The sequence below is a fragment of the Emericellopsis cladophorae genome (assembly GCF_022114955.1).
Source record: "Emericellopsis cladophorae strain MUM 19.33 chromosome Unknown NODE_48_length_181081_cov_114_058711, whole genome shotgun sequence".
NCBI classification, from domain to species: domain Eukaryota; kingdom Fungi; phylum Ascomycota; class Sordariomycetes; order Hypocreales; family Bionectriaceae; genus Emericellopsis; species Emericellopsis cladophorae.
The window spans coordinates 104376-131216 of NW_026250973.1; the positions used below are offsets into that span (position 1 = coordinate 104376).

General features: G+C 53.2%; 10 protein-coding genes across 10 annotated transcripts; 8 read left to right on the forward strand and 2 right to left on the reverse strand.

The window, feature by feature from the left end:
• Positions 1–262: 262 nt before the first annotated feature.
• Positions 263–1230, forward strand: J7T54_000451 (uncharacterized protein; the record flags this gene model as incomplete). The annotated part of the gene is made up of 2 exons (XM_051508739.1): positions 263–368; positions 413–1230. The coding sequence occupies 2 exons, from the start codon at positions 263–265 to the stop codon at positions 1228–1230; spliced, it is 924 nt and encodes a 307-aa protein (XP_051360209.1).
• An 857-nt stretch (positions 1231–2087) lies between these two features.
• On the forward strand, positions 2088–3598 carry J7T54_000452 (N amino acid transport system protein 9; the record flags this gene model as incomplete). Its single annotated transcript, XM_051508740.1, has 3 exons — positions 2088–2274; positions 2329–2758; positions 2809–3598. 3 exons carry the CDS (start codon positions 2088–2090, stop codon positions 3596–3598), a joined length of 1407 nt encoding a protein of 468 aa, XP_051360210.1.
• A 664-nt stretch (positions 3599–4262) lies between these two features.
• Positions 4263–5003, forward strand: J7T54_000453 (uncharacterized protein; the record flags this gene model as incomplete). Its single annotated transcript, XM_051508742.1, has 4 exons — positions 4263–4433; positions 4547–4718; positions 4771–4865; positions 4920–5003. 4 exons carry the CDS (start codon positions 4263–4265, stop codon positions 5001–5003), a joined length of 522 nt encoding a protein of 173 aa, XP_051360211.1.
• Positions 5004–6302: 1299 nt separating this feature from the next.
• J7T54_000454 (uncharacterized protein) lies at positions 6303–8873 on the forward strand (the record flags this gene model as incomplete). The annotated part of the gene is made up of 4 exons (XM_051508743.1): positions 6303–6801; positions 8193–8259; positions 8324–8611; positions 8711–8873. 4 exons carry the CDS (start codon positions 6303–6305, stop codon positions 8871–8873), a joined length of 1017 nt encoding a protein of 338 aa, XP_051360212.1.
• Positions 8874–10033: 1160 nt separating this feature from the next.
• Positions 10034–11568, forward strand: J7T54_000455 (uncharacterized protein; the record flags this gene model as incomplete). The annotated part of the gene is made up of 3 exons (XM_051508744.1): positions 10034–10162; positions 10223–11340; positions 11490–11568. 3 exons carry the CDS (start codon positions 10034–10036, stop codon positions 11566–11568), a joined length of 1326 nt encoding a protein of 441 aa, XP_051360213.1.
• Positions 11569–12089: 521 nt separating this feature from the next.
• J7T54_000456 (uncharacterized protein) lies at positions 12090–13188 on the forward strand (the record flags this gene model as incomplete). The annotated part of the gene is made up of 2 exons (XM_051508745.1): positions 12090–12939; positions 13049–13188. The coding sequence occupies 2 exons, from the start codon at positions 12090–12092 to the stop codon at positions 13186–13188; spliced, it is 990 nt and encodes a 329-aa protein (XP_051360214.1).
• Positions 13189–14214: 1026 nt separating this feature from the next.
• J7T54_000457 (uncharacterized protein) lies at positions 14215–15528 on the forward strand (the record flags this gene model as incomplete). The annotated part of the gene is made up of 1 exon (XM_051508746.1): positions 14215–15528. One exon carries the CDS (start codon positions 14215–14217, stop codon positions 15526–15528), a length of 1314 nt encoding a protein of 437 aa, XP_051360215.1.
• A 1065-nt stretch (positions 15529–16593) lies between these two features.
• Positions 16594–17562, reverse strand: J7T54_000458 (uncharacterized protein; the record flags this gene model as incomplete). The annotated part of the gene is made up of 3 exons (XM_051508747.1): positions 16594–16944; positions 16994–17173; positions 17224–17562. The coding sequence occupies 3 exons, from the start codon at positions 17560–17562 to the stop codon at positions 16594–16596; spliced, it is 870 nt and encodes a 289-aa protein (XP_051360216.1).
• Positions 17563–19151: 1589 nt separating this feature from the next.
• J7T54_000459 (uncharacterized protein) lies at positions 19152–21265 on the reverse strand (the record flags this gene model as incomplete). The annotated part of the gene is made up of 5 exons (XM_051508748.1): positions 19152–19380; positions 19451–20032; positions 20088–20311; positions 20386–20880; positions 20930–21265. 5 exons carry the CDS (start codon positions 21263–21265, stop codon positions 19152–19154), a joined length of 1866 nt encoding a protein of 621 aa, XP_051360217.1.
• Positions 21266–22180: 915 nt separating this feature from the next.
• Positions 22181–23478, forward strand: J7T54_000460 (uncharacterized protein; the record flags this gene model as incomplete). The annotated part of the gene is made up of 4 exons (XM_051508749.1): positions 22181–22336; positions 22424–22869; positions 22923–23124; positions 23179–23478. 4 exons carry the CDS (start codon positions 22181–22183, stop codon positions 23476–23478), a joined length of 1104 nt encoding a protein of 367 aa, XP_051360218.1.
• Positions 23479–26841: the final 3363 nt, after the last annotated feature.

The following is a 26841-nucleotide window of genomic DNA, read 5'->3' on the forward strand; positions in this document are numbered from 1 at the left end:
ACTCGAAGGCGTCCTTCCCCGCCGTTTGACTCCATCATCATGATGCAGCCCGAACTGACATCTTGGAGTCGTTGACAGTTGGAGCAGCTCCCGTCTCCAACAGCACGATCAGCTTCCCCGCCAAGTTCGGGGACCCTTCCGAGGTCGGGACTCGGGAGCGTCATGACATCGTGCCATTCCCACGTCTCAGCTGTGACTTCACTCCGAACTGTCACTGCTGTCATCGACACCTACTCCAAAGCACACAGACAAGACAAGCAACATGGGCAAGAAGCGCGTTCTCGTGAGCTATGGCGTCGATGTAGACGCTGTGGCCGGTTGGTTAGGCTCATACGGCGGCGAGGACTCGACCAACGACATCAGCAGAGGTGTGTCCGTCCCTTTGTATAAACGAGGCTGTCTGACGATACAGGCTACTTTGCCGGCACCGTGGGCACGCAGCGCGTCCTCAAGCTGCTCAATAAGTACAACATTAAGGGCACGTGGTTCATCCCGGGGCACTCGCTCGAGACGTTCCCCGAGGAAATGGCGGCGGTGCGCGACGCGGGCCACGAGATTGGCCTGCACGGTTACTCGCACGAGAATCCGACAGACATGACCATTGAGCAGCAACGCGTCATCCTCGACAAGACGTACAAGATGCTCACTGAGTTCGCTGGCAAGCCGCCCCGGGGCAGCGTCGCGCCCTGGTGGGAGACGTCCGTCGAGGGCGCGCAGCTGCTGCTCGACTACGGCATCGAGTACGACCACAGCATGAGCCACACGGACTGCGAACCCTACTACCTCCGCACAGGGGACACCTGGACGCCCATTGACTACAAACAGCACCCGGATGCCTGGATGAAGCCCCTCGTGCGCGGCCAGGAGACGGGCCTCGTCGAGATCCCCGCCAACTGGTACCTGGACGACCTACCGCCCATGATGTTTATCAAAAAGGCGCCCAATAGCCACGGCTTTGTCAACGCCCGCGACGTGGAGGACATCTGGCGCGATCACTTCGACTACTTCTACAGGGAGTACGACGAGTTCATCTTCCCAATCACCATTCACCCGGATGTGTCGGGACGGCCACATGCGATCCTGATGCATGAGCGCTTGATTGAGTACATGAAGGGGCATGAGGGCGTGGAGTTTGTGACCATGGCGGAGATCTGCGATGACTTTAAGGCAAAGGCCAAGGCGCCCGACGGGGCGGTGATGCCTGCTGCGCCAGGGGCCATGTTGAAGTAGATGAATCTTTTGTCTTGACCCTTCTCATGTCCATCCGAAGTGATGCTGTGCCTTCGAGGTGCTGATAATGTCGCGCATGTACGCCGATTAGCCATATTCAGAGCACAGTGCAATTCCTTTTTGGCCCGTTTGATAGACACCACGCAGTACTAGTAGGCCATTTTGTAGAGCTTCATACATTTCTCTCGCTCCCCGAGTCAGGATCCCATATGAGACGTCTTCTCTTCCAGGTGTCTCTCCAAGCTCACGCTGGCGCCCAGATCCAACCCCAATATCAGTAATCACCACCTCCAATCTCAACTTCCTCAAGCCACGTCAAGCCACATCACGACTCACGAGCTTTCAGGTTATCTCTGACTCCAAGAGTACTCCAACTGCCTACACGCCCGCTGCTACCCCACGATAAGCGCGGTGTATCTGAAAGACCCTTCGGTCTTGGGAGACTAGTCTCCAATATGACCTCCAACGCTCCAGACCTGCATCAAATCACACGCGTCCAGCCTTGCCACAGTCCACTTTTTCATTCCACTTCATGCGTCCAGAAACCCGGGGATCTGACCCATTCTTGCTGATAACCTCTCCTGAGATCCAGCAGGCCTGGACGATACACCGACAACAAACCCCATACCCACTGCCTAGCTCCGTACGTACCACGCGCACACGCACGAGACAAGAGATAAGGCGGGGAGAACTGCTCTGGCTATCCATCTGTCGTTGGAGTATGGCTCACGCGCTGACGGTGGCTTATTGTATAAGACAAACGACGATCGCCTGCCTCATCTGCTCCCATTATCACGAGCTCGCTTACACATCCACCAAGAGCAGAGTCTAACTTGATCCTCCTACATCCACCACCAATGGCAGACACGGAAAAGAACGAGGGCATCTCGCCCGCGCCCGCGCTCATGCGCAGCGCCAGCGGCAGCGTCGACGATGGCAAGATGGCCAACGCCGAGGACAACTTTGAGGTCTTCAAACGAGGCGAGGGCACCGTCGATTTTCGCACCGTCGGCTGGATCCAGGCCTCGGTCATCTTTCTCAAGGGTATGGTCCTCTTGTTTCATTATTGCCCACCTCCCAGCTAATTCACATCGACAGTCATCTTCGCCGTCGGCGTGCTCACCATCCCCTCCGCCATGTACGTCCTGGGTGCCCTGCCGGGCGCCATCAACGTCCTCGGCTGGCAGGCGCTCAACACGTACTGCGCCATCATCCAGGGCAACTTTCGCAACGCCCACGCCGGCTGCCACTCCATTGCCGACATGGCCAACGTCGTCGGCGGGGTATGGCTCAAAGAAGTCGTCGGCGTGCTGTTCCTCGTGACTTACGCCATCGTCGGGGCCGCGGGCATCTTTGGCTCCTCCGTCGCCCTTAACGTCTTCTCCAACCACGCCATCTGCACAAACTGGTTCATGGCCGTGTGCACCATTGCCGTCTTCATCCTCGCCAGCGCCCGCAAGTTTGAGAAGATTGCCTGGCTCACCTGGGCGGGTTTCCTCTCCGTGTACATTGCCGTCTTCATAGTCGTGTATGTTTTCCCTCCCTCTCTCGATTTGTCCTCCTCGCTAACTCTCCCAGTGTCGGCGTCACGCAGCGTGATCGTCCGGCCGCCGCCCCTCAGACGGGTGACTACGACTTTGGATACCGCGTCATCGGCAACCCGACCTTTGTGAGCGCCATCACGTCCGTCGCCACCATCTTCTGCTCGGGCGCTGGCACGTCCGCCTTTTTGCCCGTCATCTCCGAGATGAGGCGCCCGCGCGACTACAACAAGGCCGTCTATCTCTGCATGGGCATCGTAACCGCGTCCTACCTCACCTTCTCCCTCGTCGTGTACGCCTACTGCGGCAAGTGGGTGGCCTCGCCAAGCCTGGGCAGCGCGGGTGACACCCTCAAGAACGTGGCCTACGGTGTCGGTCTGATCGGCCTGCTGGTTAGTGCCTGTCTGTACATCCATGTCGCGGCCAAGTACCTCTTTGTGCGCATGCTGCGCGACTCGCCGCACCTGCAGAAGAACAGCGTCGTGCACTGGTCTGTCTGGCTCGGCTGCACGTTTGGCATGTCCGTCGTCGCCTTCCTCCTCGCCTCCGGCATCCCCATCTTCAACTACCTGCTGGCCCTGGCCGGCAGCCTGACCTTTGCGCCCCTCGCCCTGGGTCTGCCTGGGTACCTTTGGATCTACGATCACCAGCACTACCGCAAGGGGGCGTGGTGGCAGGTCCTTGCGTACTGGCTCAACTGGCTCATGATCCTGCTGGCTGTGTTCCTGACGATCGGCGGCACGTACGGCACGGTGCAGTCCATTATTGACGCGTACGCCAGCGGGCAGATTGGCCAGGCCTTTAGCTGCGCCGACAACAATGTTTGATGGGTGGCGCCGGTGCGAAAGCGGGTTTGTCGTTGCATTTCTCGGATAAGCTGCATTTGTAGCTTCGTTGATTGGTTGATACCTCTTTTCTCGATCTGTTGAGCAAATTAGATGGCGGTGTTGCCGTGCGCGTTCATTCGCGTTGTTGTGCTTCACGGACAATATGAGTACAGTTGCAAGACTGCACCCAAACAATTGACTAAACAAACTAGATTCTCAGTCTACCAAATAATTACCTTGCCTTCACTACTGCAAAATAGCCATTCACCTTGATACTCACCTCATTGAGTACTGAACCACGCGATACCATCCTGTCATCCGTGTGCAGGGTAGCTCAAATAACTGACCAGAAGAGGCAGCAGTGGCTGCAAGTGCCGTCTTGGCAATTAACAACCCTGTATCAGCCCCTGTGAGGCCTGCGTCATCGACTCTCAAGTGCCGACGCCCCCATTTCTTTCCCCGGGAACACCATCAAGCTGGCGTCATGCCAACCAACCGTCTCCCCATGCTCGGGCTCGGTGTTCGGAACGCCAAGATGTGCGACATTTCCCATCGCATGACTATAAGACATTGCAGCTGGAACACGGAGACCAAGGCGCCACATCCTGGATAAGTTTATTTCTCAGTCTCGACCCATCCCACCACCACCACCACCTCACCCACCATGCGCCCAAGTGCCACCGCCCTTCTCCAGGCCAGCACCGTGTCTGCGGCGGCCACGACCAACCAGACGCAGATATCCAACGTTGTCCCCTCACTGTGGGATGGCCAATGCTATTATCCGACCGCCGACCCCGGCTTCCAGCTCGAGCCGTACCTCGGACGCTGGTATCAAGTGGCCGGCACGCTGGCGCCCTTCACCGCCGGCTGCAAGTGCATCTACGCGCAATATGCCTTAAATGCATGTCCCCTTTCTGCACGCAACAGTCAATTACTGACCCCACAAAGACCGATGGTACGGTGCAGGTCAACAACACATGCGAAGCCCAGGGCCGCGCTGTGAACATCCTGGGCGCCGCTTCGCCTGCGGACCCCGCGTATGGTGCCCAGGGCGTGTTCAGGGTGCAGTTCCCCGGGCAGCCTGCCCCCGACTGCGCTGGTCCCAACTACATCGTGCAGGGTGGGTTCTGTTGGATCGGGACGGGGTAGTGTTCCACGCTGATACTGAGCAGACCTTGCCGATGACATTGCCATTGTCCAGTCAAACAACTTTACAACCCTGTTCGTATTGAGCAGGGAGCAGCACCTGGAGGACGCCGTTCTGGATGTAAGTACTCTTATACCCTGGGAAGAGAAGGCAGCGAGTACTAATGGCGGTCAGGCATGGATTGAGCGAGCCGGGATTCTGGGTTCAAGTCTTGAGGAGGTCGTCAGGACAGATCAGACCGACTGCCAGTTTATATGAAGTATTTGGATGCCGTGGGCATGCTCGGGAGATGTGCTGGCACTAGCAAAGCGGAATCTGGGAGGGCAACGCGCTGCGTATTGAATGAATCCAAATCGTCGGTTTTACACTGAGAATGGTGTGCGAACGGAGGTTGACGCGCAAAACATCACATTTCATCATTGAGTCGAAGCCTGCTATGGCTTCGACGGCTTAACAGATGAAAGAAATGTTGTCTAAGCTAACGTATACTTTTACCTTAACTAGACACAGATACGCCAAGAGTATTGACGAACAGCTTTAATCGATTATTGCGGTCACCCAGTTCGCTGCTTCAACACACCAAAGATGATACCGCTTGGCAACGTGCATGTTTCCCAATAGTAAGATAGGCTAGTCCTGATATGTGTCGGCAGCTGACTAGGGACCCATGTGCAATATGACCACAGGCCCCTTATTTGACTTCTCCTAGCGTTTGCTTTCGCTTTTCTCACTATAACTTTATCTACGGTTCTTTGTCTTCAAACTACTCTCTTTTCCTGAGATTTTATTCTACAATAAGCTTGACACATTCTGGCCACCCCCCTGTTTTTTCTTCGGCGTTTGACCCACCAAGTTGGACCGCATCATGGGCAACACAACTACAGAGGATGATCCCAACAAAACGGCGACCTCGAGTACCTCGAGCGCTCGATTCCTCCCAGACCATAACACAGAAATTTTGTCCCAACTCAGAAACCGGCCAACGAAGATCCGGCTGCTGCCCCTGAGGCCGGCTCCGAGGGAGACACGGCAGTTCCGGCCTTTTACTGCCGGGAGTGCAGCGACGCGTCACGCGACGAAGGGTACAGGGTCCGAATTTTCGATCTCACATCCCCTCGAGTGCCACGCTTGCAACACGAAGCATCGTGCTGTACACTTCACCGCAAGGGAGCGAGCTGACAAGGTCCGGTGTACATGCATCGCGCGTCAACGCTCCCGCATGCTATGTCCTCACTGGGAGGTCACTCTCGACGATATCCGTGACTGGCAGAGATACCTTCACGAAGACATTCCGGAGACTGCCAAAAATATGGAGTTGTGTTGGGGCACACTGATTGTTAGGTGCCCCAGAAATCGCATAGATCTCCCATAGCCAATGTCAGACTCTATTTCGGGGAGGGCGGCGACCTATTGTTTGTCGAATCCAGGTGGGGAACTACACCCGCTTTAGGTTCACAATGGTAGACTGGATTTGAGGCTTGCAAGAGGACTATTGGACAGCTTCACCGACGTTGCCCTGAGGCTTTGGGCCATGCACCTCGTTCGCCCTACCACATCATGTCCCTTACACCTGAAAACCTACACGCCAACACTGCCGGTCTCATATTAGCCGCAAAGTCTACGTTTTACTTCGACAACCTGGGCGGTCCAATCGGGGATCTGAATTCCAGGGTCGGCCAGGGTTTCTTCGTGATTTGTGGTGCACCCAAGCTTTTCTACGCCGACACACTTATGCTCCCCATGTCAGCCGGGGGCGATTTGACAGACATCTACCTGTGGTCAGCCTTTCTCAACCCAGACAGCTACAGCCTTGGACAAGACCATCTGCGAAGAGGCATCACATGGTGCAACGATGTGGACTGCGCGACAATGCGGGGAAGAATCCCTTGGGAGGTGCTCGCTGGACGCCTAGATCTGAGTTTGGATGATCTCACCCGCTGTAACTTCTGGGGTGACTTTGAGAACCCCGGTCCTCGAGAACAGGTGCCTGTCCAGGATCAGCAGGAGTTGGAACACCTGTTTGACGGAAGCGTTGCACGTAGATGGCAGTACTATGGTCAGTGTAACTGGGCATTGCGAGGACAGAGGCCTCTCATCGCCTATGGCGGAAGAGCCCTGGGACGCCGGTGATTGATCACCGCTGTCAGTTTATGTTGTTAAATGAGCAAAAGCGCGTTTGGATTTAGTTCATGGATGGCCGACTCAAAAGCTCCCCGTGACCGATGAATCCTCTTTTTGGACTCTTCTCCCTCAACGACCGCCGCGCTGGGATTGAGAGACCCGGGGTTCCGGACTCAAGGTTCGGCGAGATCGTTAAAACAGATCACAGCGACGACCGGTTCATGTGAGGACTTCTGGCTTGAAAAAAAGTCACAGAAACGTCAGCTTGATGGGTGATTTTTATTCTAATGTGAAAAGGCTTAGGCGGTCTTCTAGATGAATTGGGTTGCCCGTAGTCCCTTTTTCGTAGATCCGGATCCAAAGGAGACTTCATATTCGCTCCAAATATCACCCAAATACTGTCATCCTCGAGGCTCTTGCTGGAAGTACCATCCTCCAGTGCAAGTAGGGATCAGGGAACTGAAGACTTCAAGAGTATTCGCAGTTCTTTGGAGGGGCCTCCGAGGCAGGCAATGCGCTCAGAAATAGGCAACCCATTTCCTTGAACGAGAGACCTGTGAATATGACGAGGTGGTTTGGCTCAGTCCGGAGGATAAATAAAGGTTGACATGCGTCAAAATAGGTAGGAAACCATTCGTTGGTGAAGGTTGTGTGCCCGAGCCGACTCCAGTCACTGAGTACACACATTCTAGTCTTTCGGTGATACTGACATCCCCAAACCGACTGTGCAGACAGATAATTCCAACCAAAGGCTCAAGGAGAACCAAGGTGCATATCATTCATTGCTAAGAAGCAAAGATTTTCATCGCTTGCCCTCTGAGTCCAGCAGGTTGCACAAGAGTCCAGGGGCGTGGGTGGAGCCATTCGCAGTCACGCAGGCAGACTGATTGCAATCTGAGCTGAAGTTGAGGCAAGGCTGTGTTTGTTGTCAGACGGTGAATGCCCAAGCTGTTTTCACGCAGAGAAATTTTTAGACTAGAGACTCTTTTAGTCTTCTGCATGACCACGTCTCAAGCAAAAAGCACCATTCATTCATTCCCAGTAGAGCTGATCCTTTCCAACTTCACTTCCTGTACAACGCCATCATGGAGTGGCAAGAATGGTCTACGGCAATAACGTCCATGCTGACCTTTCTTCTCCAAATCGCCAATACTACAGTCGATCGCTGCCAGCAATGAGGAAAGAAATAAGCGGAAGGAGCCAAGACGGTGAGGGAATCTCCGGAGAAGCAGAAGAAGGGCCTTCTGATTTGGTTGTATGATTTTGTGTTTCCCTCCGACCTCCACAAACACTCTACTGGCAACGTCTGGAGAACTTGGGTGGCAGCGGAGTACACTGCTCTCAAGAACAAGTTGGCCGAAGCATATGCTGAGTGGATAAACTCTGAGAAGTTGTGAGTCTTTTGCCTAATGTTGATGTTGAAGTTGAAAACTTCCTAATTCTATATGAAACTTCAGTTTGTCCCGGATGAAGGAGGTGGAAGACCTGGTGAAGGAGCATCAACAAATCTCGAGCGACGAGTCAGCCACCCTGAAGAAGGAACTGGACACAGTCAAGAGTGAGTGTCCATCTCTGCGAGACGACTTCAAGAAGTCGGAGGAAACTATTTCTTCCCGGATCGCGCAGTTGGAAAACCTGGTCAAGGAGAACACGGAAAAGTCGGACTCTGACTCGGCCACCTTGACGAAGGATATGGGCACGGTCAAGGAGGAGTGTCGGTCTTTGCGAGAGAACAACAAGTCCCTGTGAGACGAGAATGTGTTTCTCAAGGACTTGGCCCAGACAAAGTAAAGCCTCCCCGCCTCTTGCGCGTGTTTATTGCGGAAGCTAATGTTGCTTTACAGCCAATTTCTCAACAAGCGGTTCGACTGTCTCGAGCAGCGGGTTTACCGATGCGAATCTAAGCCCCCCGCAGTTGAGCCCGAATCCCAGAACGAAACACCTCGCGACGCACCGGCGACAGAGAGTGATGGTTCGGGTGAGGAGCTGGAGTCACCCAAGAAGTAACCTCCCGAGCCATCGTCGAGTTCAATTCCGGGACCAAATTCACCGGCTAAACTGCCAGTGCGATCGAAAGGCAGTGATACATGTGGCGGGCCCGAGGCTTCCGAGATGTTGAGATTGAGGGAGGAGGTTCATGGCTGGGGGCAAGTGTCGATGGAAGCCACCGAATGCAGGAACAGGACTAGGCACAAAGATTGATCAGAACCATGAACCACTAAGTGATCAGAAACGTGAACCAATGATTGATCAAAAACGTGAACCAAGAATTGATCAGAACCGTGAACTAGTGTGAACTTCCAGTAGAGTGAGGATAATCCCGGATCATCTTCCCAAGAACGGACGCTTGACTTAAAAAAAAAAAAGGAAAGCATTTGAAGACTCTGCTATCATCAATAATGCCAGCCTCTTCTAAGTGTGCTTACCTGCAGTACCTGTGTGAACTACCTGGTAGTTGATGTCTCTAGTAAGTTGGCGGATCCACAGTGCGTATGAAATTGTGAGCTTTGAGTTTTGACTAGCATGACGCTTTATTGTACTGTACCTGTAAGTTCACCTTGTAAGGTTGCACTCGTAACGCGTACGTTATTGCTTACATAGTACTTAACTAGGTTGGCAGGTACTCCTAGTATGCACTGGCTAATGATTCAAAACAAGCCACGCCTTGCCGCCACTCAAAAAGAAACAGAGCTTGAGTGAACACTTGTGTACACAGTGCGTGTTTCGACTACGTGCCACTGCCCGAGTCACTAGTGGCCGGGACTCCAGTGACTCCAGAATCAAGACGTCCACCTCGTCTCACCTGGTTTCTTTCCCAACCTTGACTGGATGCAGCACTCTGTTTTCCTACTTCTATTCCTACGACTACCCTTGATCATTCTATAAAGTGAATTTCTGCCGTCTATTCCAAGATCCAACCCTTCGAGGCAAACACGAACCGCGAGATGGAAGGAAACAAGGACGGAGCTCACGGGTTCCCTCGTGGAATTACCATCACTCGTTCCGGAAAAAGCAGAAAAGAAAACACCCCACCTACTGACAATGATGATTCAAAAGCAACGTCCAGCGCACGCTCCCTTCTGCAGCCGCCCGGTCTTTCCCGACTCAGGAATCGTTGGTTCGGATACCAACAGATTGAAGACCAGCATGAGCTGGAAACCACAGCCATGAGCCAGCCAACTTCGTCGCCAGATGTGGAAGCACAGCCAAGTGCACTGAACAACACGCGGGATGTTGTAGAGGAACCTGGCAGCAGTATCTCGGAAGCTGGTCGCGACCTTACTGCTGAAATTGACGTAAGCAACCAAGTGTGACCAACTCCTCTAGTGGTACAATTTCTTACCAAACCTGAGCAGCCGTCGATCGATGAAGATGACCGGGGTGCTATGGCCAGGTTGGACCACTGGATGCAGACGCCGCCGCCGTCTTCTCGCTGCCGCGGGTGTAGCGAAACGGCACACGACGAGGCATACATCCTGCGCCTATTCGACCTCACAGTCCCGCTCCAGTGTCATGCTTGTAACAAAGAGCATCCCGCTGTCCAATTCAGTCCATCTCAACGCGATGCCACAATACGGACTTGTGTTGCACGCCAAGGTTACCGGACACTGTGTCCCCACTGGAACATCACTCTCGACGACCTGCGAGAGTGGCAAAAGTTCCTTGACGAAGATATTCCGGTGCCAATCAGTCATATAAAGCGGCAAGTTGATGGTGTCTACATCAAAAGCACGCATCCTGCTCATCAAGACGATACCCCCGAACCAGACCGTTGCCCATTTGGCAGCCTCACAGTCAGAGTCTTTGAGGGCAGAAGCAAACTATGCGTCAACGTCGCATGGGAGTCTGTCATCAAAATCGACACGCAAGAGCTAGACGGGTTCGAGGTCTGCAAAAAGACATTGGATGATCTTCACGCCCTCTGCCCCGAGGCTTTGGGCCCTCCGCACCTTACTTCCCATCACATCCGCTCTGTCACTCACGAAAGCCTTTTCAAAAACCGCACACTATATCTAGATCATAAGCGGCACCTCTACTTCGAGAACATGGACGGTCTGGTCGAGGGAGACAGATACCGGAGAGTCAAGTACGAGAGCCGTATGCGGATGCCCATGTCGGCAGAGGGCGACCAGACAATGGTTGACGGAACCTGGCCAGTCTACATCGATCCACAAAGCTACGGTCTCCGAGATGACGAGCTAGGAAGAGGCATCACATGGTGCGACGACATGAACTGCCCTACGATGCGTGGAAGGGTGCAGTGGGAGGCAGTCGCTGAGAAGATGTCGGTCGGCATCCTCTCCAATCGATTCATGTGGGATGGCTCTGTGCTTCCTCAGAAGCGGGAGGAGGTACCTATCCAGAACCAGAAGAAGTTACTGTCGGAGTTCGAACGGAAGACAAAGACTTTATGGCTGACCCGCGAGGAGTGGACACGGTGTTGGCAAGGCTCTTACGAGCTGTGGTGCTTAAGGTAGCCAACATTGCAGTTTGGTTCATGTACCTTGGAAATAATATTGTCGTGCTCTTTGATTGTGCACTCCTTGTTCTCGCGTTCTGAAGAATCATGGCTCCTCCACGAGAAAAAACTCACAAGTGACCATGACCAACAGCATCCGACAGGTCGTGGTACATGCTCTCGCGCCACAAGATCTTCCAGCGATCGCTTAGCAGCTCTGAGACGTGGACAGCTCGAACTTGACGTTGATCTTGGCGCAGCCCCTGTTGCCCTGGCGCCGATGGCGAGTTTGCGGAGAGGGTCACCCTCTTCCAAAGTTCTAGGACGGCGGACATCTTGGGAATTTGGGATCCCTCCCTCCCTGGTTTCGTTTGATAGGTCACATGGTACACCGCCCGGATCCTTGTGAGCGGGTTCAAGCATCGGGACTGGAAGAAGGCAATGTTCCGGGAATGTGGGTTGGGCGCGGGAACGCAGTGAAGTCAATACTGGGGGCTGGTGTCTGGTCAATCATCGTCACTCGCCATCCCAACGTCACGTCACCGAGGGCCACGCACGGCGCGGGTACGCGGGGTTTCGCAAGACACCAGTCGCCATGCATGGAGGCCTGCAGCGACAATCAGGCTCGAATTGCCTTGGCCATTGGGCGTGAATGCTCCGACGTGTGCGGGCTCCTATACATTCAACGCATTTCGCACAGCGCCTCCAATCTCTCACACCTAGACCTCGCTTCAACCCACGGTCCAGGACATCTCCCTGCACGCATGGCTACGATGCATGACGAGTCCCACGAAACGTGCATGTTCTTCGTGGACGACTCCAACATTTGGATTGAGGCACAAAAGTTCGCCGCCTCTGGAAATGAATACATGCCCAAGCTGGAGGACAGCGACATTGACCTACGTCTCCGGATTGACATTGGGAGGCTGGTCAGCACGCTTTGCAAATCGCGCACACAAGGTCTTTCGTTCCTGTACGGGTCGCGGCCGCCGCCCAACGATTCCGTGTGGAATGCGTTTAAGAACAGATTCAAGTTCAAGACCAAGATCTACAACCGCAACTCGCAAAACAAGGAGAAGGAAGTGGATAACTCGCTGGCAACGGATCTTGTCTATGAAGCCACCGAACTCGGCGTAGCCGCTCGCTATGACACCGAGGTCCATCAGAGGAAGGAGAGGACGGTTTTCATCGTCATCACGGGAGACCGCGACATACTGCCGCCTGTCAGGAAGGTTTTGGACTCTGACATCCGGGTGGAGCTCTGGGGTTGGAAGAACGGCATCGCGAAGGAGTACTACACTGAGCAGAACGATCGCCGAGGTCTGCTGTCGATCCATCACCTGGACAAGGAATTCAATAACATCTTCTTCACCAATTTCAGATCGACTCGCAAGGGCAACAAGGCGCAGCCAGTTGATCCTGCGCGAACCATGGTGCTGTGCGGACTGGACGAGCCAGCTGCTGAGGAGCTCGATTGTATCGGCAAGGAGCTACTTCAGTTACGCCGCTTGTTCTATATAAGTCCAGCCAAATCCACAGCCGAGATACTCGTGGAGTTTCCCAACGTCGTTCATATCGAAGACATGATCTTCAAGTCGCGGGAGCTGTTTGACGGTATGCTGACGGTCATATCGTGGCCTGAATACGCTCAGCGATTCAATCGAAAGGCGCCCGAGTTGGTGGAAAGGAAGAACATGTACAAGCCGCTGACAGATGGTCCCAGCCACCCCTCCGCCAACGATGCGAAGCAAGTGGACAACAAGCCCGTCGGAGGGCAGCCCGAGCCCCCTCGCAGAACAGAACCTCCGCGAAGACACGCGCAAAGCACAAACGTCCCAGTCGCCGATAGTATTCCAGAGATAGGTGAGGGCTGGCATACAGTGAGTCGATCCGACCCAGCGAAGGACCATCGTCGCGCCATCCGCCAGACACAACAATGTCCCGACCGGATTCGCTGCCGGAAGAGAGGCGAGTGCAGTTTTCAACACACCAATGAGGAGCGGAATCTATTTCGCGATAACCCGGAGCAAAATTTTATGCTGTGGAAGACAAAGAGATGTAAGGCGCCCTATTGCCAACGCGGGAAGAGGTGCTGGTTCGCCCACACGCAGGCGGAAGGATGGTGTCTTTTCTGCAAGCATGGGGGGCATTGCACTGACGAGTGCAGCTATGCATGAGGGCAGATGCAGTATTTGTCGACGTTTTCACTGGCGGTGAAAGATTATGTCCGAAGAAGGCCTATTCATCAAGGCTTGCCCTGTAACTGGGAGTATGTTGAGCCACATCTCCTGAGCGATTTCGTTGGGATCAAGCTGTCCTGGATTTCAAGCTCTCAAATCGTCGGCCGGCAATCTCAATCTCTCTTCAACTAGCGTGCGGTCTTGAAAAGTCTGGCTCAAAGTTCGAGGCCGTCTTTTTCCCGTGTAATCAACTGAACAGATGGACGTATGAGCGTTGATCACGCCCCGGCAAATAACACGTGTTGTCAGGGGCAAACCCCCAACCGAAGAAGTCATGCAGAGAATGCGCTCAAGACTTGGAGGTTTACCAGGTCCGAATCCTATCCAAAAGTCAACATTGTGTTTCTTAGTGAGGCCTGTCGATCAAGGTGTTCCTTACGGAAATGGTACTTGTGGCTTGATTTGCTTCTTCTAGTGGCTTTCTTGGCGTCATCTTCCTGCACCTCATACTAGTAATTCTCATGATATCAGCACCCTGCTACGATTGACCTCACGCACACGTAGCTACCTTGCTAAAATTGGAATTCTTCACAGACGTGGGAGTGAACCTTTTGGGGTCCGGTAGTATAAATGGAAATTCTCGTCAGAAAAGAAAGCTCCCCTGTGCATAATCGAAGTACCAGACTTGACTCTCAAACCAAACATCACCATGTTCAAGTCATTCGCCCTTCGCGCCTTGTTGGCATGTTCCGGAGCCGTCGCGGCTTCATCAGCCGTTGATGGCGTACGTGAGAGTCTCCATGCTCTCGCGGACACCCTGTCCTTCCAGGGCAACATCTACAAGACCTACTCTCCTGTCCAGGACAAGGCGATGGAAGCGTTTCGCGCGGTCGACGAAGCTTCTTCCGAGATCTCTCCCTCCCGCCTGGAAAATGTTATGCAAACTCTCGATCGTCTCCTTGCTGAGTGTCAGCTCTATGTCACCGAATCGTCCGACCCCAACTATGTGCCAGGGGCCCTAGAGACAGACGAGTACCTGACAAATAACGTCGCTGAATGGAAGGTTGCCATTGAGGTCATGAGCGAGAACCTCGAGGAGCCGTATGGCGACGTCACTGCCGGTCAACCTTTGCTGGGCCGCGAGAAAGTCACCTACGACACCGAGCCTGGCACCATCTTCTCCGACGGGTACAACCTTCCGGACATGGTCGTCATCCCCACTGGATCTTGCATCGCCGGTGCTACCCCCGAGGAGCACGAAGAATGGAACGTGGACGAGAACCGACGCGCCTTTGAGTACCCTCAGCGCAAGATCAGAATCAGCACACCCCTGGCCTTTAGCAGGACAGAGGTCACAGTCGCGCAATTCGCCAGCTTCATCAAGCACACGGGTTACAGGACCCGCGGCGGCGCCCGCTGGTGGGACGCCAGCGGGTTCGTCTTCAACCCGAACCTCACATGGGAGTCGCCTGGGTTCCCACAGTCACCCGATTACCCCGTCGTCGCGATCACACGGTACGAAGCCCAAGCCTATGCTCGCTGGCTGTCCGCCATCACCGGTGCCGTGTATCGCCTCCCCAATGAGGATGAATGGGACTTTGCCGCCCGCGGCGGCACCAACACCACCTTCTTCTGGGGTGACACCCTTGACCTGGCGTCCGAGTACGCCAACACGTATGACAACAGCTCCGCCGAGGTCAACCATTTCCGCTGGCCCAGCAACAAGTTGTGGGATGGGTTCCCGCACACGGCACCCGTGGCCTCGTTCAAGCCCAACGGCTATGGCCTGTACGACATGACGGCCAACGCGCGTGAATTTATGGCGGATGACTGGCTGCCCTTTCTGTCGTCCGCGGACAGCGATGGGTCTATCCACAAGGGACCCGCCCCGTTCCCGACGGTTCGTGGCGGCGCGTGGAATTACAACCCCAAAAACTTGCGCATCAGCTACCGCAGTGCGTATACCTCTAGTGAGGTGGCTACCAACATGTTTGGCATCCGCCTTGTTCGCGACCTCGAGTAAGGGGGCTGAGAGGTGATGGTTGGTGTTTGTCGCGCATTTTGGAGGAACGGGCAGATTTGGAATGGTCTTTCAAATTCATGACGCTGAGCCCCTGAGAAGTGAAACACAAACAATGTCAGCAAGTGCAGTAAGTGCTGGGGTGGGATTTGCCTGAAGACGATGGGAAACGACTCGAAGTCAGAGGCAAACAATCATCGTGCGATTCAGCTCTCTTGGCATTTTGAACTTTTGGATCTATGATGCGTAGGCCAAGGAGGAAATAACACCACTAATTATGACTATTTTCCACTTGACGATGTGCTGAGAAGCTTGGGGATGAATTCGATCTAGATTAGGGTACGTCGTTGTTCCACGACAGCGCGCAGGGCGGCCATCTTCTATTTCTACACCCAACGAATCGGAGCCTATCAAGGACAACATGAGTTGAGTATACTGTATATACCTGGTTGATACAGGAAAGCAATTTCCATATTCCTGACCTTTCTATATTTCTTGTTTGTCAAGCAGCTTCTGCCAGCCATTCTGTGATTGGGCAGGTGGCGGAAGTGGCCCACATGATCACATTGCCAGGCGCGTCTCCAGGCTCCTTCGCGTTTCTCAATCACTCACTCCACTTCACGTTCTCCTCACCATCTCCTACAGTAAATCACACACGATCATCCCGATCACCCCGATATCTCACTCATGTATTACGAACACATACTCGATACCCGCCAAAAAATACGACTTGACTTCTAGTGGCGGGAGGACTCGTCACCCAAGTTCATCATGAACCAACCTCTACACGCTTTAGCACATGAGCGACCGTCGTCCTTTTCCGGCTTCCACATCAAGACAGAATAACGAGCACCGACGAAAACGGATCAAATCACCCTGCTTCCTCAGGCTCGCCTTCACCTATACTCCGTGTTGTGACATGACTGAAAGCCGCCTTGATGCTGCACTGCTTGGCTCGGCACGATACGTCGAACCATTCACATTGTGGACTCTCTGTACACGTACGACTATGTTGTCTCGTTGAATAACTGCCCCCATCGGTAATTGATTTCTCAATCAAGACGACCCCTAGTTCACACATTGAGAGTACCAGTCGTTCACCTTGTTGCAGCGTCCGCTCGAACAGCAAGTCGGACCACTCCATCCATTGCCACCGCACTGGCCCCAGAGCGAAGAGCAGGTACCACCGCCGCCGCCACCACCAGAGGTGCTTGTCGGAGCAGGGGGTTGCGTGCCACCACCACCAGAAGCGTTGAGCCTGGCGCGGATGAAGCTCATCGCCTGGGAGCCGTAAATGGAGACGTACTGTTGATGGTGGTTCGCGTCGTTGCCGTTGCAGCAGTAGGGATCTTGCGAGTCGCAGTACAGTTGAACTTTGCTTGCGTTGGGACAGGTGAAACCGGCTGGACGGGCGGCAAACTATACGCTGGTTAGGTCGTCTGATCACCACAAACAACAGAAAACATACGCCCGAAGCACGGCAGGTGCCAACACCGTAGGCCTGGCCGTAGCGGTAACGCGGGTCACCGAGGAAGATCGCGGCCTTGATCTGGGCCTGTGCTGCGCTCGAGATGGGGATGCTAGGGTCGGTGATACCAGCGGAAGTGTCACCGCCTCCGCAGAAAGCGTTGTCCATGATTTGGCCGCCCTGAACGCATGATCAGCGGGGTTCACTCAGTCCTCTGCCTGAATACCCACCTGGGAGTATCCGACAAGCACAAGCTGGGTGTTTGGGCATCGCTGATTGAAGTTGTTCACAGCCGAAGCCACAGCAGCGGTTCCCTGACGAGCAGAGACACCATACGGAATCCCTCCACAGGACGCTCCACCGCCACAGGCTGGATACGTAATCGCCTCCGACGTCGTTCCGGGGTAGGCGCTCTGGATTTGCTGGACAAGAGCGCCGGCGGAACCGTAGCCTGGGGCCACAGTTGTTTCGCGAGCACCGAAAACATGGATAGAGGGACAATTCTGCGCACTGGCAACAAAGGCCTGTACGGCCAGCAACAGGCCGCCAAGCTCAAGTGTCATGCGCATCTTGAAAGGTCGGTAGCAGCGAAAGTGAGGATCTGCTGTCGGTGAAACCGGTGGTCAAGTGAATGGAATTGGATCACATGGTACGGAGCACCCAGGGGCTCTTATACAGCGGTGGCGATACGTATACCTCGGCGTCGCGGTGGCCATATCTGGGGTAATTTCAACCTAGACCGAATTGGCGATCGGAACGTGCCTTGCGATGCTATTAGGCTATTTGTCTAGTCTCCGTTATCAGGCTGAATGGACCCTGGTTCGTGCAGTGAGCATTGACGGTCTCACGGGCATCTCGGACAGATGGAGCCAATTGTCTTCGACTTCTGACCTCCGTATTGATTCAGCCTCCTGCAATATGCTGTGCCGATGCCGATGCACCGAGCTTTGAGTGTGGGGAAAGGGACTGCCTGAGACCTCTTCCCGTGTTAGTCCAGTCCGGGCGGCCATTTTGAAGAGTGACTGATACGGTGTGGCCGGTAGTGACTCCATGGATTCACACTAAGTATGGCGAGGGACATATATATCTGGGCCATTCTGGCATTGCCGAACCCCCTTCAAAGCCTGAGAAATTGAGGAAAGCTGTAAGATCGCAGGATGCTTTCTCATAGGAGGACTGGATTTAGTGACACCAAATAAGGAGCAAGCATTAGTTCTAGGCGTTCGGTCCAAGGGATCCGTATAAGAAAACTCGTTCCGGTGTAGTGACAATCCGAACAGAAACCAAGAGTACCACAGCATATGACCACCGCGGAACTAGAAAGTCTCGGTGATCTGAGGTGGACAATTCTTTTAGCCCAGAACGCTGCCAAAGTGAATGATGCGAGCGCGCAGGACCTCCTCGGCTCACACGGGAATGATAACGCAGGAATCTCGGATGTTGTGCTGCCACACAGGTGTTGTCGTGGAAACTGCTCCAAGGACACCCGATGCCAATGGATATTGACTAAAGTGCATGGTCGGTTATCTGAGGAGCGTTTAGGCCATCATTCCTGGAGAGTAGAGCACGACATCGTTGCAGAACCTTACGGACAAGATTGCGTGCAAAGTTCTGGAGGAAAATGGTTAGACGCTGTTTGCCACTCCTTCATTCACCTACAGGAACTCTCACTGTTCGAGAGACTGTGTGTCCGGCAATACTACAAATCACGAACCTGTGGTTGATCATGGAATGTAGGCCTTGCAGGAGCCCTTGATGTCAACTGGCATGCTCCTGAAGGAGCGGAAGAAGGACAAACCTACAGAGAACGTGACTGGGATGACTGTGCATTCTTCTATTCATATCTATTGAGGCTGATGGGTGAATTTCCATACGTCCAATCGGTGGGGAAGAGCCTAGAGGCCCCTTTGTGTTTCGGGACTCCCGATGGTGTCTATAATTGACTGGAGGTCGAGCAAACAACGGTAGAGGCGTGAAGAGGGGGGTTTTGACACAAAGCGAGAGAGATTCAAAGCCAAACATTGATAAAGAGGTTAGCCAGGATTAGATCGCCGAATTGATGGAACTTCAGCAAAATGCTCGAAGGTAGGTAGTCATCGCTGTGCTTATACTACCAAAGAGACTCACAGCAGCGGTGAGTCTCCCGTCCATACATGCATCAGGTTCGAATTCCTGCATCTGCGCCGGAGGAGACACCGTGATCGCCCGTTCTTTCCCCGTCCTGAGGCAACACTCGAGTCTCTGGCGCAGCATCGACATCAGCAGCCCAAGTTTTGAGACCCGGATCATTCTCCCCTCCGGCCAGCCCATACCAGACAAGAACAGCAACGCCCAAGATACCGCTGAGGCAGCTGAACACGAGGGCCACAATGCCTCGGGCCGTAAACCTGCGTGGAACCCAAGATGTTAGCAACGGAAACAACAAATTAACGACAACAGACGGCGTAGGTCACTCACCCTGCTGGCAACGGTCCTGGCGGCGAGGGCTGCCCATCTAGATTCAGCAAATCCAATTTATTGCCCGCCGCATTCCCGGTGACTGGAATACCCTGGCTTGCGCAGATGTCCAAATGTTCCTGCGGAAGCTCAATGGTCTTTTGTAACTCTAACGGCGCCTCGACAAACGTCGCGGCCAGCCCCGACACGACATGCCACTCAATGTGACAATGGAACAACCAGACGCCGGGATTGTTCGCCTTGAAGCGAAGAACCATATTCCCATCCGGGTACAAGACTAAGGTGTCTCTTCGCATGGGGATGGCCGGGAAGGAGGCTGCTGTGACGTTAGAGTCTTCGAAAGGACCGGCTTCCTCTTTGGAGCGGTGCAGGGCTTGGAACTCGTGCCCGTGCAGATGGAAGGGGTGGCGGCCGGGATCGATGTTGTTGACGACGATATCGATGATTTGGTCTTTTTCGAGAACAAAGGAGTGAGTGTAGGTGCCGTATACCGCGGGGTCCGTGGCTTGGTCGCCGGCTGTCAGGGCGGTGTAGAGGGTTGGGACCTTGGCGTGGGTATAAGTGATGTTGTTGAAGAAGGCGCTGTGCGAAACTTTAGGTCGATGCTGCGTGAATCACGCAAAGGACGGAAACTTACTAGTTGGCACCGTCATCAAGGTTGCCCATGATGGTGTTGAGGGTCACGGTCTGGTCAGGCTCGCCTAGGATAGGCTGATCGTCATGCGGAACCAGATTCATATCGTCGAACACGGCATCCAAGGAATCGACCAAGGCAGGCTTCGGAAGGGATTTCTTGTCGTCGTAGACGAGCCACCCGGAAACGTTATAGTTCAGGTCCTCTGGGTACGCGTCAAAGAGGGTCTGCACAAACAATGACGATTCTTGTCAGTCTCAGTGGTACACTTCCAGGGGGAGAGCTGAGTAGAACTACGCACCGTATCCATGCTCGCCACGAATGGATAGTTCGTGTCCGTCTCGTTCTTGGCGGTAAGAAGGAAGCTGCATCTCTGCGCGGCAGACAGATAGATCATTTCGGCTGTAGAAGGGTGGGTGTAAACGCCATCCACCTCCACAATGGTCATGTTATGGCCTTCAAACCAAACATATTGCCCGGCAAAGGCGCCAATGTTGACCATGCGGATGAAGTATGTCTTTCCCGGTTGCAGAGGCAGGGACAGATCCTGGGTGTCATTGAACAGGGCAGCCTGAGGAACCGGTTCGGCACCACTGGGATTCTGTCTGCTCATGAAGAAGGAGACCAAATCGGGCATTTGTTCATGGTACCAATCAGAGACAGAGAGGACGACTTCTTCATCATACTGGTCCTTGTAGGGATTATCAGGATCATGGACAATGAAGGGGGCTCTGAGGCCGTCGGGGTACTGCCCCTTATTATGAGAATGGTACCAGTAGGTGCCTGGTTGAGTAACCTGGATGGTATTAGTGTACAGAGCGGACGACTATGACAGATATGCTCACCTCGAAGTCGTAGGTGAAGCGGGAACCGGGAGGAATGGCGCATTGCGACACTTGGACGGGCCCGTCCATGTGCGTGGTGCCATTCATGAACAAACCGTGAAAGTGTAGGGACGTGGACTGGTTGCCGAGCGAGTTGACAACATTGATGACGACCCTGTCACCAAGGGTGACCTCGATGACAGGAATTGGCCACTGGCCATTGATGCCAATGACAGGCCTGTCCGCCTGTCCATCTGGATTGGCCGTGACCCAGCCAATGTCCAGGTCGTACGTGACCGTGGCGGCCCATGAAAAGGAGACCAGCGACAGCAAGAGAGAGAAGAATGGAGGACGCATGTTGAACGGCATGGGTCGAGCAAGGTATTCACCGTAGATATTGACAATCTGTAAAGAATTGCCTACCTGGAGACATGGAGGTGAGATGCGTGGCACGCGATGAAAACGGGGGGACAAAGAGGGCTCACGACCCAGGCCCTTGGGTCGTCGACTCGTGGGCTGTGGGCCGTGGCCCATGTGGCAGATCGGGACTCGGCAGCGCACGGATTTGCTTCGGATATCTTATCAATCAAATCAGGCAATCTATGGTCTGATCCAGGTGGGACCACTGGCGCCATGGCGGACATCCAAAGACATTGATTGGTGAATATTATAGCGCTCAGCCGCTCCTGGGCTGGGTGGGCTCTTACTCCACGCAGATCTTGCTTGGCACATTGTGAATCACGTAGAGCTTCCTATTTACGTTTCCCGGGGGAAAAGTCTGTCGCTTGCTAGCGAAGGGATGTAGACAGGCGATCAGTTGTCAATCGGGGTATTCCGGAAGACGAAAAAGATGAAGATGAGTCCATTCATAGACTGCAGCCTCCTCCCGGGAAGTAAAGCTGGTCTCGCGCCATTAATGGCGCAAGGTCTAGACCATGAATGGAGCGAGCATGCACGGTGCCGGTAACCGAGCTTCCGTGTCTGTCGATACCTGGAGGTTGCGGAACCCTGCCCTCATGATTGATAACTGGGACCGACGTCCAGTCAATGACTCAATGTGCGGTGTAGACTGTGTAGTTTCGAGGCACGACCAGCCATTTCGTTATCTGATCAAATTCTGCACCCGGGAGACCCAATGCCGGATACCTGGCCGATCCTTGATAATCCCCAAGGCCCCCCGGGTTGCATCACTTCCTGGTCACCGGACGTCCACATTGCAGCCGTTGTTCCTCAGTCGACCAGTACACGGACCATCCCCAAGTCTATCTCGCCATGACAGCTCAGGTATTCTCCCTGCCAGTATTCCTGGTGGTGTTCCGAGAGTCCCTCGAAACCGTGATTATCGTCTCCGTCTTGCTGGCGTTTCTGAAGCAGACGCTGGATGGGCCAGCAGCGAACAAGAAGGTGTACAAAAAGCTCAAACGGCAGGTGTGTCCAATTGTCACGACGTGATAATCCAGAGGCCCCATCGACGCATACCATAAATCGCACTACTGACCTCCCCTTTCTCTGCAGGTGTGGTTGGGCACAGGTCTCGGATTCTTCATTTGTCTCGTTGTCGGCGCGGCTATCATTAGTACCTTCTACACAGCCGGCAAGAACACATGGGAGAGCGGCGAAATGATCTACGAGGGCGCCTTCGCTCTGGTTGCCTGCCTTATCATCACCGTCGTCGGTGCCGCCCTCTTGCGCATTGGCAAAATGCAGGAGAAATGGCGCGTCAAGATTGCGGCGGCTGTCGAAGGCCCGGTGATCTCCCATGTCAGTTTCAGCGGCCGGATCAAGCATAACCTCGAGAAATACGCCATGTTCATCTTGCCATTCATCACGGTGCTGCGTGAAGGCGTCGAGGCTATCATCTTCGTGGCCGGCGTCTCGTTCTCGGCGCCGGCGACCGCTGTTCCTCTTCCTGTGGTCGTTGGACTGCTTGCGGGCGCTCTTGTAGGCTACCTCTTGTATAAGTAAGTTTGCATTTTCTATGGCTGCCGAGACAAACGTGGCTCACGATTGATAGGGGAGGTTCCACGGCGAAACTCCAGCTGTTCTTGATTGCCTCAACGTGTCTGCTGTACCTCGTTGCCGCCGGGCTCATGTCCCGCGCTGTCTGGTCATTTGAAGCGCACGCTTGGTCCAAGGCCATTGGAGCCGGAGATGCCGACGAGCTAGGCGACGGGCCTGGATCCTACGATATTACCAAGAGTGTCTGGCATGTCAACGTAAGTCCATGTTCCGGCGCGGTCTGAAGCCGTATTCCCCCTGACATGCGGTAGTGCTGCAACCCGCAAACCAATGGCGGCTCAGGTTGGGGCGTTTTCAACGCCATCCTGGGCTGGACCAACTCCGCTACTTATGGTTCTGTCATATCCTACAATCTGTATTGGCTTTTTGTGATTGTCGGCTTCATCACCATGAGGTATCAGGAAGTTCATGGTCATTGGCCGCTTATGAAGTCCAGAGCGGACACACCGACAGACGCCAGCAGTCAGAGAAGCGAGCAAGAAAACGAGACACCCGCTCCGGCGGCCAGAAAGACAGTAGCGGCAGAGAAGGCCGTCGAGGTGCGCGGGTAGTCTACATGTAGAGGACTTGAGAGATTGTCTGGTGTGGAATGTCACTATCGATCGCCGCAAATCATGCTGACACGACAACTTCATGTTCAGCCGGGCGTTTGGCTCTTCATCGTGACTCCTGTTCGACGCACAGTGTCTTGTTTTCTTCGCAACTAGGCGAAAGCTCCTGGGACCAGAAGGCTAGCATATATAGCTCGCAGTCCCTATGTATAGAGGGAGTGGATTTCTGCTTACAGGGTCCGGCTTTGTATTTGAATTTGATGTCGGCAAGTCTTTGACCACCGGATCCAAGCAAGCGTTCCCAAGATACTGACTGCCAGCCTCTGATGATGGGGTTGTTGACTGCGAGCAGCTGCTATGCACTGCATCGTCCTGCCGCATGCGCTGTGCTACTTTATAGATTGCCTTACCTGGTTCTCTATGCGACTTTCTGCTGACGAAGCGTACAACAAGTACAGTGTTGGTGCTGTACAGCAACCTGTTCCCGTCACAGTCGGGCTCTCTTCACCCTCTCTCTAAATTTACTACATGCAGACTTGGAGCCAGGATCAACCAGCCGATGAACATTACGCTCACACAATGGCACAAACGCCATCATCTTCTGACGGTCTCCTCGTCATCGAAAGTTGGAGGATCCCTCCCGCGCTCGTCGTGAAATAGAACAACGAGTACCTTTATGTTATTTATCGATAATGCCCGGTGCGCCATCGTCATGCCACCGGCGGCGCAGTCAAAACTCTGGTTAAAACTCGGGTTCCGCATTACCAGCCATGCTATCCGTTTGAATCGCAAGCCTAACCCAAATATCCTACAGAATTGAAAAGGAAAAGGGCCACTTTGTTACGGTCGGCATCCAAGCGACCGAAGAAAGAGAGGACGAGAGCGACGATTACGATAACGCCGGTGACGTGGCCGATAACACCAGTACAGAATCCTGGGGCCTGCCAAGCGGACGAGATGACAGTAACCACGATTAAATCAGACCGCTGGAGAGCCGATTCGGGGGGCTAGGTATTGGCGGCCCGCAGACGCAAGAGGACACTGTTAAAAAACAATTAATACAGGATCTGCAGGGTCTATCTCATCGACAGTCACTCTCTGCCTCATATTGCGTGACCAATCTCGGGTACGAAATTTCATTCCACCTTCGGAAGGACTAGGATAATCCCTTTGTCAGTCGAAGGGGAAAAAAAGGAGAAAATTATGTTGCGTGTCTGTCACAGTCTGTGTTGGGTCGTAACACGGGCCCCCCTGTCCGGTCACGACGCCACACAATCTCGCCCTCTTTCACTCCAAAGGGCGCGGGTCATCGTGGCTAGATCACTTGTTATGTAAGCACAATGTCGGCAATATCTTTGGTCGGTGAGCAACTAAGATAACACCCCCAGTCCTTGACCACCCCTAGACCTTGACCACCCAATACAGCATAACACAAGCCCGTTGAAGGCGTCAAACTCAACACAATAGCATCGCGATTATATTATTAGGGGATTTTTAGCTAGTCAAGCTGCCACTCATGACATAGGGAATTATAATCATTTGATTGAGTCAATTGGGAAAGCCCGGCCGGCTTAAGTTACTGCGCAAGCCGCTTTTTAGTCTCGACAATCTGTTCAATCCGTACGAACCGGCTATTGGGGCTATAGGTGACTTTGGCTCTTTTTTTAGGCCGTAGATTACCAATCTGATGCTTAAGGGATTATATCGTGGCCTCGGCCTCGGCTAGCTTGGTGTTCTGCCCGTTAATGCTACGGCTAATCTTCCGGAATAATAGCCGGCGTGTCGTACGGTCTATTAAAGGGGAAAGGAAGGGTCGAGCTAGCCTAGAAAGCTGTCCTGAATAACGAGGTGTTTAGAAGAGCTCCTTAGGCTCCTTTTGAATATAGGTAGAAGCTGCTAGTGGCGCTATAGCTATTGTTATTATTGAATCGAGAGGTTAGGCTAGTAGCTGACTTATGAGAGGCTTATTGCGATTAATTAGCTATAGCCCTATTGCTTTCCAGCCAGCTATGATATTTTTGATCGTTAGGGCCCTACTACGGGCCTTTTTGTACGTAGCGAGGAAGACTGCCTTACCGAGAGGCGTTATATCTGATAAGATACTAATCTTTGAGATCTTAGACCGATAGATCGTCTTCAGGGGCCTAAAGATAGCTAGGTCAAGGGGTTGTAAGATATGCGATATATATAGCGGTAAGACGAGTAAGTAGATATTATTTAAATAACATATATATATAAAGTTATTAGTTATATAGCTCCCGTGCCTATTAATAACGAGTAGCCTAGCCTCTGGCTAAGACGGCTATATTCGAGGGATAAAGACCTCTTTAAGCTAATATAGCGTAAGGCTATTAGAGGTCTAGCCCTTGGTTGATGCTAAGAAGCACTAGTCTTCTAGACCAAGCTCCTTATTAAACTATTAGGCTTGTACGCTCTTACCTTTAAAGATGACTACCGGAGGTAGCGCCCGGCTAGTCGCTGAGATATATTCGATTATTATAGTCTAATAACGTGATCTAGGCTGCTTTTTGAAGGCTATCTGGCTGGCTGTAGAGCTAAGGACTAGCCCGTTGCTTCCTTAGCCTTCGAGGATCCCGTGTTCGTCGGTATTGTATCGGTTCTCTAGTCGGATAGCTTGGATCGTTAGGAGGTCGAGAAGGTGGAAGAAGGACTAGATAGTCTTAGTAGTTACTCTATTAATCCGGGTAGAATCTATACCTCTTTCTCGTACGGTCTTGATTTCCGGATTACGGCGTAAAAAGCCCTTAACCTAGCGTTTTCCGAGTTATTGTATATCGCCTTAAGTAGCTAGGATTCGAGTAGTAAAGTCTCGTGGTTGTGTATACGATAGCGGGAGCCCTAGGGCTTGCTAGGTTAAGACCTAATCGCGGAGGTGGGCTTCCTTAAGGGTAGAAAGGCATTATTGATACTTATAAGAGGTTTGAACGTTCTCGCCGCCTTTATATCGGTATCGAAGGGTTATGCGGGGGATCCTATAGCGTGTAGCAGTAACTCGTTAAGAGATCCCACTTCGGACCTCTTTGAGCGCGTTTTCGATATCAATTTCTGTATATAAGGGCATAATAATATCGTTCTCTTAATTTGAAGTATCTAGCTACTAAATCACGCGAGAAAACGCGGTTGGAATGTGATATAAAGTGGAAGAGGGGTCCGTGTCTTGGGTGGTCAAGGTCTAGGGGTGGTCAAGGACTGGGGGTGTTATCTTATATGTAGACGTTCTTCTCTCCTTTTCCTCCTTAGCTCTAGATAGACATTTCAAAGGCTGGTACTTGTTGAGCAAATTCTCGTCCAGCCCTTCACGATTATTATATACAAATGGGTAGATAGTTTCCTCTGCATTGA